Source organism: Nicotiana attenuata, unplaced genomic scaffold, assembly GCF_001879085.1.
Source record: "Nicotiana attenuata strain UT unplaced genomic scaffold, NIATTr2, whole genome shotgun sequence".
Taxonomy (NCBI): Eukaryota; Viridiplantae; Streptophyta; class Magnoliopsida; order Solanales; family Solanaceae; genus Nicotiana; species Nicotiana attenuata.
The window spans coordinates 177,339-189,998 of record NW_017671809.1 but is presented as its reverse complement, the minus strand read 5'-3'; the positions used below and the strand labels follow the sequence as shown (position 1 = coordinate 189,998).

The window sequence follows — 12,660 nt, the reverse complement described above, 5'->3', positions numbered from 1 at the left end:
TAGCTCTATAAAAAAAAAAAATGAAAAGCTCTATAAATTCAAGTTTCAATGGACCAGTGGTGACATACAGCAACCCTAGTGGAATTCACCCCAAAAAAGCAACCTGTGCAGTTTCATTGGTGCAAACATATATAAATACCAAGATCGAGCTTCTTGTTTAAGAAATTAAAGGCAAATTGAGATTTAATAAATATTCCCTCTTAGAGCCAATCAAACTCCAAAAATTCGTTCATTTTGTGATGAGTATTGTTCAAAACTAATTTTCAAAAAATGTGGGACTAATTTCCACCACCCCTTTTGCAATCTCAGACTTGGACTACTGAAGCATAATAACAAAATATGGAAACCAAACATTAGGAAGGATGAGTAGCTCTAACACTGTAAAATGGACTAAGAGTAAACTCATCTTGAAAAGCTAACTCGTATCATTAGTATATTTTAAGACAGAGAAAATAACAGCTGAATTTGTGAACCAACATGCATGGAAAACGTTATTAATCTGTTAAAACCGGGACATCATTAATTTTGTTTGAAACAGTATATGGACCTGTAACACAATTGTCACGTTGAATCAATGGTATAATATTAATGGTAAAAAAAACAAGCAATCGTGGGACACATTAAATGGAGTATAGTACTAATATATAGTGGAAAAATAATCAAATCTTGGGACCATTACCAGGGAAGGCGATATAGATAATTTCAACCATATTAAGCACCCATGCTAAACAATTTGTCTCTCTTTTTTGAAAATTCCTAGTCTTTAGTATTCTTTTCCGTACGCGTGAGTAATTGTTCAACAGTATGATGCATGTATCGAGTAGCAATAATTGAGAATAAAAAACAAAACAACTGCAGTATTACTAAGCATGTTTTCACCACCATGTTTCACATGCGAGCAAAATCTGTTATCTATAAATTCAGGCTCAGTTCAGAGCTCATCCATCACCAATTAATAAGCGCAGCTAGTGCTAATTCAAAGAATTGAAAATGAAGATGTTTATTTTGCTTTCGTTCCTCCATCTCCTTATCGCCTTTTCCTCTTGTAATGCTAGAATAACAACTCCGAACCAGCTCTTGCCTCCTCCGGTGCGTGACAATCAAGGCGAGATTCTCACATCAGACTCCAGGTACTTCATGTTGCCTGGAGCTGGTGGTGGCGGAGTAACACGAGACTTGGGAAATGGAACTGAAGCCAACTCCAATTTTGTGTGTCCATTTCAGGTGGTGCAGTCCCGAAAAGATCTAGACCCCGGCATGCCTGTGTTTCTAAAACCTCGTAATAACCAAGTTAAAAAGATCACTGAATCAACTTCTCTTAACATCAAGTTCTATCTTAATCCAACTTTCGCATGTGCTGACAACTTAGTGTGGATGGTTGAAGGTTTTCCAGGGACACAGAGTCCGTTTTTCTTGTCAACTAACGGAGTAGAAGGAGATCCCTTACAAATGACCAGCTGGTTTCAGATTAAGAAATTTAATGATCATCCTACTGATTATTCTTACAAGGTGGTGTTTTGTCCATGGGGAGAATCCTTCTGCAATGACATTGGAATCGAGGTAGTTGACCGACAAAGGCGTTTGGCTTTGACTTTGAGCCCCAATAATACCTTCCGATTTTTATTCGTAAAGGATACAAGCGACCGAATGTCGATTATATGATGCGAATCATAAATCTGGGTAGCTCTTGTATTGTAATAAATAATAATCTTATGCATGCGTAGACTGCATATATATGTCCATGCATAAGACAATTTCATTCGTAATAATGAGGAGTATTGAAATCTTAATGAATACTAAATCCCCTGTTCTTTTCGTAATTTCCTCTATGTGGTAGTGGTATTAATTATCTGGAGAGTCAATGTTAGAAGCTTTTATGGACTTACACACATATATATATGGTAGTATTAAGAATAATTGTATGTTATTATTAAAAGGTTGACCCAAATTAAAAGTGATCCACTAAGATTTTAAAGTTAAATGAATCTATTAGATACTTTGTAAAGTATGAGGTCTTATATATAGATACCCGGATGTAGTTTCTAATTTGATGATGGGCTAAATTAGAAATACATAAACGTGTGCATATATTAATAGGGTTATGGTCTCCAAATCAGACGTGGGGTTTCTTTCTAGCATCCCATAGTCAGAATGACGATTACGGCTTACGTCTTGGTTTGGAAGACCTATAACCGCAAGACTGAAGAATCTATGTCGTGCTCATGGATTCAAGTACACTTCCGCATCTTATTTTATTCTCGATGAATTGATATGATATTTCTTGGGTAAAAGATGAAGAATTTCATCTTTAGAGTAATTTGGTTCTAACAATTGGTATCAGAGCCTATATCGCGTTGAATCAATAAGATTATTTTAAATCATATTTAACATGGAAAATAAATCAGTTTTTTGTGTCTGCGACATATGGCAGATTTGGAGAAAAGGAGTGTTTCCTCCTTTAAAGTTATGAGCAGAAAGGTTTTTTTTACGGGGTTTGTTCCTTAGATACAATGATATTCTTTTGAATCTTTAGAAGAACAAGGAATCAGCTATGGATATAATTCAGGCTGTCACGTTGCTTACTGCCTGAAGGAAACCAGAGTTCTTCAAAGGTTAAGTTATTTACAAAATATAAAAAAAGGTGGCCTGTGAAGTGCCGTTGCTGCGGCAACAATTTGCTGTCCAAAGAATTTTTGTTGCCACTTTAAGGATTATTTTGGTTATAAAATTCTTAAAGAACCAAAAGAAACAACTTATACATATGGATTATAGAAGAAGAAGAAGAACGGCACATGGAATACAGCCCATAACATGGTATAAACATTCAAAATACGGGATAATATAATATTTTCAAACCAAACACGCGGCTTAATAGTCGCTACGGGATGGACCAAGTCACAATCCCCACCAGTGCACGTCCACACGCTCGTCACCTAGCATGTGCGTCATCGCGTTTATCAAAACAAGTCAAATACCGGAATGACGCACATGCTAGGTGACGAGCGTGTGGACGTGCACCGGTGGGGATTGTGACTTAGTCCGTCCTGTAGCGACTATTAAGCCGCGTGTTTGGTTTGGAAATATTATATTATCCCGTATTTTGAATATTTATACCATGTTATGGGCTGTATGCCATGTTTGGGGCCTTGTGCCGACCTGTAGAAACACTTAGGGGCATTTTGACTGTTTTCCTCACTTTACTTGCTAAAGGCATATCCTCGGTCATGTTTTACCTGTTAAATGTCTAAAACTGGTTTATTCTGTTCATTTCTAAAAGAGAGAATTATTTGGACTGAGTTCCCTAATTTTCACTGTTGTGCCCGAGAGGCTGTGAGGTTAATGACTGAGAGAGGTCGAGGACCTAAGTGTGAGGATATTATTATATAAATGTGAGTTATGGATCGGGCTGCACGCCGCAGCGATACTTATACGGATCTGGCTACACGCCGCAACGATATATATATATTGGATCGGGCTGCGCGCCGCAGCGATATGACACTTGGGCTGTAGGAGCCCCTCCGGAGCCTGCACACCCCCAGTGATCGTAGTCGACTATAAATATATGGATCGGGCTGCACGCCGCAGCGGTCACTATGATTTCTATCATTATGAGATATGAATGAGCCGAGTGCGGAGACTGAGTACTGAGTGATGAGAGTTGGGTCACGAGTGACTGAGAGGCTGCCCAAGGTTCCATATTCTAAGTGATTCTTTGCCCGAGGGGCCCTATTATGATGTTTCTACTGTTTCACTCTTCTTTTAAATAAGCCTCAGTTGGATATATTGCTAAATAACTGATTTCAATGTTTTAAATTGGAAATGATGATTTATATGACAGAACTGATTTTAAAGTTATATGTTTTCGAACTGCTCGTCACTGCTTTCAGTACTTATTTACTTTAGTTGCTTACTGAGTTGGCGTACTCACGCTACTCCCTGCACCTTGTGTGCAGATCCAGGTGCCCGAGCGGCCGAGTGAGAGCTTTTCAGTTATTCAGCATTTGTCGGGGATTTCGAGGTAGCTGCATGGCGTTTGCTGCCCTGATTTCTTCCTTCTATCTTGTTATTTTTCCGCACTTTTCTAGACTATTTATGTAGTGGATTTTCAGACTTGTATTAGAGGCTCTAGACTCGTGACACCAGATTACGGGGGCTGTGTACTTATTGTTATTTTTACCTTCCGCATATTTCTGCTATTTTAACGCTTATTATGAATTTAGTATCTAAAATTTGTGATAGCAAATGGCTTAAATGTTAGAGTAAAAAGGGATGTGGTTTATGGATTAGTTGGCTTGCCTAGTAATGTGATAGGCGCCATCACGATCGATATTTGGGGTCGTGACAAGTTGGTATCAGAGCCTAGGTTACATAGGTCTCGCGAGTCATGAGCCGATTTAGTAGAGTCTCGCGGATCGGTACGGAGATGTTTGTATTTATCCTCGAGAGGCTGCAGAACCTTTAGGAAAAACTTCATATTCTTGAAATTCCTGTCGTGCGAGTTGTTGATCTGAGTACTAAACTTCTATTATTCCATTATCTCACAGATGGTGAGGACACGTGCTACCGGGCAGGATGGACGACCACCAGTGCCACCAGCTGCGGCCACTAGGGGCCGAGGACGCGGCCGTGGCCGTGGTAGAGGCAGAACAGCTAGAGCAGCACCTGCAGATCCACCAGCTGGCCCAGTTCCAGATCAGGTCCCAGTTGTGGACGCTACAGCAGCACCAACACAGGCACCAGCTGTGCCTATTATGATTCCAGGCCTTCAGGAGGCTTTAGCTCAGATCTTATCAGTGTGTACCGGTTTGGCTTAGGCGGTCTCAACTACTACGGCCGCAGCTACTTCTCAAACCATGGGAGGCATCCAAACCCCCGTTGCTCGCACACCTGAGCAGGTTGTGTAGGGACTCCAGACACCGGGGGCACCTCCAACCCAGCCGGTTGCACCAGCTCAGGAGTTTGTTGTATCAGCTATGCCGGATGATGAGCAGCGTCGATTGGAGAGGTTTGGTAGGCTCCAGCCTCCGACATCCAGGGTTTCTTGGATAAGTGCCAGCGGATGCTTCGTACAGCAGGGATTCTTGAGACTAGTCGTGTGGTATTCACTACCTTTCAGTTTTCGGGGGCTGACTTCACTTGGTGGGAGGCGTATGAGAGGCGTAGGCCTGCTGGTGCAGCGCCCCTTACTGGGCAGCAGTTCTCTGTTCTTTTCCTGGAGAAGTATGTACCACAGTCGCGCCGAGAGGAGCTGCGCAGGTAGTTTGAGCAGCTGCATCAGAGGGAGATGACGGTGACGCAGTATGAGATGCGTTTCTCTGAGTTAGCCCGTCATGCGGTTTGGTTGACGGATCGAGAGAGGATCAGGAGATTTTTTGATGGTCTAACATATCAGCTCCGTATTCTTATGACTAGGGAAAGGGTGACTGGTGCTACCTTCAAGGAGGTTGTGGATATTGCCAGGGAGATTGAGTCTGTCCGTCGCCAGGAGCGAGAGGAGAGGGAGGACAAGTGGCCTCGAGGATCTGGTAGCTACAGTGGTGGCCCTTCGAGGGGCCAGTTTCAGCATGGCAGCGACAGTTCCGTCATGGTCAGTCTGATCCCTCAGGTTATCGAGGGGCGTCATCGGGTCATGGTTCCCACAGTTCTCATCAGGGCCACTCATCACTTAGCACCCTTCCAGCTCAGAGTTCGTCCCGTGCTCCGTCGATCCAGGGTTCCTCTGTGTCAGGTCCTTCTACTGGTCATTCTGGTGCCAGGGGTTCCCTACAGTCCCCCTCCCCAGCACCGGGGAGTTGCTATGAATGCGGAGAGTTTGGGCATATGAAGAGGCAGTGTCCCCGCCGTGTTGCTAGGTCATCCCAGTAGAGGGGTCAGTCATCTGCTTCAGTGGCAGTTGCTCCACCACCACCCGCCCAGCTAGTTAGGGGTGGGGATCAGTCAGCCAGGGGTCGCCCCAGAGGGGGAGGTCGATTAGGGGGCGGTCAGGCCCGTTCCTATGCTCTCCCAAGCAGACCCGATGCCATTGTTTCCGATGCTGTCATTACAGGTATTATTTCAGTTTGCACAGAGATGCCTCTGTATTATTTGATCCCGGTTCCACCTATTCTTATGTGTCATCATACTTTGCTCGCTATTTGGGTACTCCTCGTGAGTTTCTTGCTTTACCTGTTCATGTATCTACCCCGGTGGGCGATACTGTTATTATAGACCGTGTGTATCGGTCGTGTGTGGTGACTATTGGGGGTCTAGAGATCCTAGTTGATCTTTTATTATTGAGTATGGTGGATTTCGATGTTATTTTGGGCATGGATTGGCTGTCTCCGCGTCGCACTATTCTGGATTGTCATGCTAAGACAGTTACATTGGCTATACTCGGTGTGCCACGGATCGAGTGGCGTGGCGTGACTGATTATGTTCCTAGTAGAGTGATCTCTTTCTTGAAGGCCCAGCGTATGGTTGGGAAGGGTTGTCTATCGTATCTTGCCTTTGTGAGGGATGTCGGAGCTGAGGCTCCCAGTATTGATTCTGTCCCAGTTGTGAGGGATTTCCCTGATGTTTTTCGTGCAGACCTACCGGGCATGCCATCGGACAGGGATATTGATTTTGGTATTGATCTGGTGCCGGGCACTCAACCCATCTCTATTCCGCCGTATCGTATGGCACCAGCGGAGTTGAAGGAGTCAAAGGAGCAGCTTCAGGAACTCCTTGATAAGGGGTTCATACGGCCTAGTGTGTCACCTAGGGGTGGGCCAGTTCTGTTTGTGAAGAAAAAGAATGGCACTATGAGAATGTGCATTGATTATAGGCAATTGAACAAGGTAACAATTAAGAACAAGTATCCTTTGCCTCGCATTGATGATTTATTCGACCAGCTTCAGGGAGCGAGGGTTTTCTCCAAGATTGATCTCCGTTCGGGTTATCACCAGTTGAAGATCAGGGATTCGGATATTCTTAAGACGGCCTTCAGGACCAGATATGGTCATTATGAGTTCCTGGTTATGTCTTTTGGGCTGACCAATGCCCCAGCAGCGTTCATGCATCTGATGAACAGCGTGTTCCGGCCTTATCTTGATTCATTTGTTATAGTTTTCATTGATGATATCCTGGTATATTCGCGTAGTCAGGAGGAGCACGCGGAGCATTTGAGGGTTGTGTTGCAGAGATTGAGGGAGGAGAAGCTTTATGCAAAGTTCTCCAAGTGTGAGTTTTGGCTCAGTTCAGTGGCATTCTTGGGACACGTGGTGTCCAGTGAGGGTATTCAGGTTGATCCAAAGAAGATAGAGGCGGTGCAGAGTTGGCCCAGACCGTCCTCAGCCACAGAGATTCGTAGTTTTCTTGGTTTGGCAGGCTATTATCGCCGGTTTGTTCAGGGATTCTCATCTATCGCATCGCCCTTGACCAAGTTGACTCAGAAGGGTGTTTCATTTGTATGGTCGGACGAGTGTGAGGAGAGCTTTCAGAAGCTCAAGACAGCTTTGACCACAGCTCCAGTGTTGGTTTTGCCATCAGCTTCAGGTTCATATACCGTGTATTGTGATGCTTCGAGAGTAGGGATTGGTTGTGTGTTGATGCAGGAGGGTAGAGTTATTGCTTATGCTTCTCGTCAGTTGAAGCCCCATGAGAAGAACTACCCCGTTCATGATTTGGAGTTGGCTGCCATAGTTCACGCGTTGAAGATTTGGAGGCATTACTTGTATGGCGTATCTTGTGAGGTATTCACTGATCATCGCAGTCTTCAGCATTTGTTCAAGCAAAAGGATCTTAATTTGAGGCAGCGGAGATGGTTGGAGTTACTTAAGGATTATGACATCACTATATTGTACCATCCGGGAAAGGCCAATGTGGTGGCCGATGCTTTGAGCCGAAAGGCAGTGAGTATGGGGAGTTTGGCATATATTCCAGTTGGGGAGAGACCTCTTGCGGTTGATGTTCAGGCTTTGGCCAATCGGTTCGTGAGGTTGGATATTTCGGAGCCCAGTCGGGTATTGGCTTGTGTGATTTCTCGGTCTTCCCTATATGAGCGCATCAGAGAGCGCCAGTATGATGATCCACACTTGCTTGTTCTTAGGGACAGAGTTCAGCATGATGATGCCAGAGATGTGTCTATTGGAGATGATGGGGTATTGAGGATGCAGGGCCGGATTTGTGTGCCCAATGTAGATGGGCTTCGGGAGTTGATTCTGGAGGAGGCCCATAGCTCGCGGTATTCTATTCATCCAGGAGCCGCGAAGATGTATCAGGATCTGAGACAGCATTACTGGTGGAGGAGAATGAAGAAAGATATTGTGGGATTTGTAGCTCGGTGTCTCAATTGTCAGCAGGTGAAATATGAGCATCAGAGACCGGGTGGCTTGCTTCAGAGGATGGATATTCCAGAGTGGAAGTGGGAGCGGATCACTATGGATTTTGTAGTTGGACTCCCTCGGACTTTGAAGAAGTTCGATGCTATTTGGGTGATTGTGGATAGGCTGACCAAGTCCGCGCACTTCATTCCTATCTGTACTACTTATTCTTCCGAGCGGTTAGCAGAGATATATATCCGGGAGATTGTTCGGTTGCATGGTGTCCCAGTTTCCATCATTTCAGATCGGGGCACTCAGTTTACTTCCCAGTTCTGGAAGTCTGTTCAGCGAGAGTTGGGTACTCAGGTACAGTTGAGCACAACTTTTCACCCTCAGACGGACGGGTAGTCCAAGCGCACTATTCAGATATTGGAGGATATGCTACGCGCTTGTGTTATTGATTTCGGAGGGTCATGGGATCAGTTTCTACCACTTGCGGAGTTTGCTTACAATAACAGCTACCAGTCGAGTATTCAGATGGCTCCATATGAGGCTTTGTACGGGAGGCGGTGTAGATCTCCAGTTGGTTGGTTCGAGCCCGGTGAGGCTAGGCTATTGGGGACAGATTTGGTTCAGGATGCTTTAGATAAAGTGAAGGTGATTCAGGAGAGACTTCGTACAGCGGAGTCGAGGCAAAAGAGTTATGCTGACAGGAAGGTTCGAGATGTGTCATACATGGTTGGTGAGAAGGGCCTGTTGAAGGTTTCGCCCACGAAGGGTGTTACGAGATTTGGAAAGAAAGGGAAGTTGAGTCCGCGATTTATTGGACCTTTTGAGGTACTTCGGAGGATTGGAGAGGTGGCTTATGGGCTTGCCTTGCCACCCAGCTTGTCGATTGTGCACCCAGTGTTCCATGTTTCTATGCTCCGGAAGTATATTGGAGATCCGTCCCATGTTCTGGATTTCAGCACGGTTCAGTTGGAGGGTGATTTGACTTATGATGTGGAGCCATCAGCTATTTTGGAGCGACAGGTTCGAAAGTTGAGATCAAAAGATATAGCTTCGGTGAAGGTGCAGTAGAGCGGTCGGCCCGTGGAGGAGGCTACCTGGAGACCGAGCGGGACATGCGGAGCAGATATCCTCACCTGTTTGAGGCATCAGGTATGCTTCTTGACTCGTTCGAGGACGAACGTTTGTTTAAGTTGGGGAGGATGTGACGACCCGGCCGGTCGTCTTATGAGTTACCGCTCCGTTACCCCCATTTATGTTTCTTTATGCTTTGTTATCCGTGTTTTGTGGTATCGGGTTGGTTGGATTGAATCCGGAATGGTTTTGGTGAAGTTTGAGACACTTAGTCTCTTTTAAGGAAGTTTAAGTTGGAAAATTCAACCGGATATTGACTTATGTGTTAGAGGGCTCGAATGTGAGTTCCGATGGTTCGGTTAGCTTCGAGAGGTGATTTATGGCTTAGGAGTGTGATCGGAATGGGTTTTGGAGGTTTGGATTTAGGCTTGAATTAGCGAAGTTGATATTTTGGCGATTTACGGTTGATAGGCGAGATTTTGATATAGGGGTCGGAATGGAATTCCGAGAGTTGCAGTAGCTTCGTTATGTGATTTGCGATGTGTGTGCAAAATTTCAGGTTATTCGGACGTGGTTTGGTTGGGTTTTTTATCAAAAGCGGAATTTGGAAGTTCTTGGAAACTTAGGCTTGAATCCGAGGTGTTTTGGTTGATTTAGTGTTGTTTGAAGTGTTTTGATGATTGGAACAAGTTTGAAAAAGGTTTTTGGTTATGTTGGTGCCTTTGGTTGAGGTCCCGGGGGCCTCGGGTGAGTTTCGGGTGGTCAATCGGACCATTTTTTTGAAGTTTAAAAGCTGTTGAAGTTTTGCTGTTGCTGGTGTTTTCGCACCTGCGGTTTGGGGACCGCGGGTGCGGCGCCGCACGTGCGGAAGAGCTATCGCAGAAGCGGAAAAGAGGCCAGGCGAGCAGTGACCGCAGAAGTAGTAAGAGTAACCGCATCTGCGATGCCGCAGATGCGATGCATCGCAGATGCGAAAATGCGGTCGCAGATGCGATTTTTGGCTGGATAAATGGATTCCGCAGAAGCGGAAGAATAACCGCATATGCGGTACCGCAGAAGCGGCTATAGTACCGCAGATGCGAAAGTAACTGGTCAGAAGAATTAAAAGAAGTCCTTCGCGAATTTTGGGTTATTTCACCATTCATAACTTCGGCTTGAGAGCTTTTGGACGATTTGGAAGGATAATTTCAAGGGAACTTCGTTAAGGTAAGGATTTTGGACCTAAAACATAATTTTATGGTAGTATTTCATGAATTCATGGCTGCAATTAAAGGAATTAAAGGGCAAAAATGGAGGATTAGGGCTTGAGTTTAAGAGGCCTTTAAATGGGGACTCGAGGGGTCAGTTGGACTCCGATTTTAGTATTGTGAACTCGTGGGGAGATAAGGAACCGTTGGTGTAATTCTGAATTTCGAGGCGTGGGCTCGGGGGTCGGGTTTTGGTAATTTCGGGATTTGTGCCCTTTATTGATTGTTTTCGCTTGGGTTTTATTCCCTTAGCATATTTTGACGTTCCTGTTCTGATTTTGGATAGATTCGACGCACGTGGAGGCCGATTCGAGGGGCAAAGGTGTGCGGAGTAGTATTTTCACCGGTTTGAGGTAATTAACCATTGTAAATCTGGAACTGAGGGTACAAAAAAAACCCCGGTATTTGAATTATTTTGATAAACGCGGTGATGCACATGCTAGGTGACGATCGTGTGGGCGTGCACCAGTGGGGATTGTGACTTGGTCCGTCCTGTAGCGACTATTAAGTCGCGTGTTTGGTTTGGAAATATTATATTATCCCGTAATTTGTATATTTATACTGTGTTATGGGCTGTATGCCATGTCTGGGGCCTTGTGCCAACCTGTAGAAACCCTTAGGGGCATTTTGACTGTTTTCCTCACTTTACTTGCTAAAAGCATATCCTCAGTCATGTTTTACCTGTTAAATGTCTAAAACCGGTTTATTCTGTTCATTTCTAAAGGAGAGAATTATTTGGACTGAGTTCCCTAATTTTCACTGTTGTGCCCGAGAGGCTGTGAGGTTAATGACTGAGAGAGGAAGAGGACCTAAGTATGAGGATATTATTATATATATGTGAGTTATGCATCGGTCTGCACGCCGCAGCGATACTTATATGGATCGGGTTGAACACCGCAATGATATATATATATATATATATATATATATATATATATATATATATATATATATATATATATATATATATATATATATATATATATATANTCGGGCTGCACACCGCCGCGATACTTATATGGATCGGGCTCCACGCCGCAACGATATATATATATATTGGATAGGGCTACGCGCCACAGCGATATGACGCTTGGGCTGTAGGAGCCCCTCCGGAGTCTGCACACCCCCAGTGAGCGTAGTCGACTATAAATATATGGATCAGGCTGCACGCAGCAGCGGTCACTATGATTTCTATCATTATGAGATATAAATGAGCCGAGTGCTGAGAGTGAGTACTGAGTGACAAGAGTTGGGTCACGAGTGACTGAGAGGCTGCCCGAGGGGCCATATTCTGAGTGATTCTTTGCCCGAGGGGCCCTATTATGTTGTTTCTACTGTTTCACTCTTCTTTTAAATAAGCCTCTGTTGGATATATTGCTAATTAACTGATTTCAATGTTTTAAATTGGAAATGATGATTTATATGACAGAACTGATTTTAAAGTTATATGTTTTTGAACTGCTCGCCACTGCTTTCAGTACTTATTTACTTTAGTTACTTACTGAGTTGGCGTACTCACGTTACTCCCTGCACCCTGTGTGCAGATCCAGGTGCCCGAGCGGCAGAGTGAGAGCTTTTCAGTTATTCAGCATTTGCCGGGGATCTCGTGGTAGCTGCATGGCGTCCGCAGCCCTGATTTCTCCCCTCTATCTTGTTATCTTTCCGCACTTTTCTAGACTATTTATGTAGTGGATTTTCAGACTTGTATTAGAGGCTCTAGACTCGTGACACCAGATTACGGGGGCTGTGTAGTTATTGTTATTTTACCTTCCGCATATTGCTGCTATTTTAATGCTTATTATGAATTTATTATCTAAAACCTGTGATAGCAAATGGCTTAAATGTTAGAGTAAAAAGGGTTATGGTTTATGGATTAGTTGGCTTGCCTAGTAATGTGATAGGCGCCATAACGACCGGTATTTGGGGTCGTGACAGTTTATTTGATCTTTGGTTTGTTATCAAGAAGAAGAAGAGTAGCTATAAAGAACGAGGTTACAGTTTTGCTTGCTGCATTCCAGATTTTAAGGAATGAAGCCTTGGTCCTCCAT

General features: G+C 44.3%; 1 protein-coding gene across 1 annotated transcript; it reads left to right on the top strand.

The window, feature by feature from the left end:
• The first annotated feature begins 927 nt into the window (after positions 1 to 927).
• LOC109210359 (miraculin-like) lies at positions 928 to 1,820 on the top strand. Its single transcript, XM_019373761.1, has one exon. It carries the CDS (start codon positions 991 to 993, stop codon positions 1,660 to 1,662), a length of 672 nt encoding a protein of 223 aa, XP_019229306.1. The 5' UTR covers positions 928 to 990; the 3' UTR covers positions 1,663 to 1,820.
• Positions 1,821 to 12,660: the final 10,840 nt, after the last annotated feature.

Bases quoted from the DNA above. Each gene is read 5' to 3' on its own strand.
- LOC109210359 (XM_019373761.1), top strand. From the start codon at position 991: ATGAAGATGTTTATTTTGCTTTCGTTCCTCCATCTCCTTATCGCCTTT.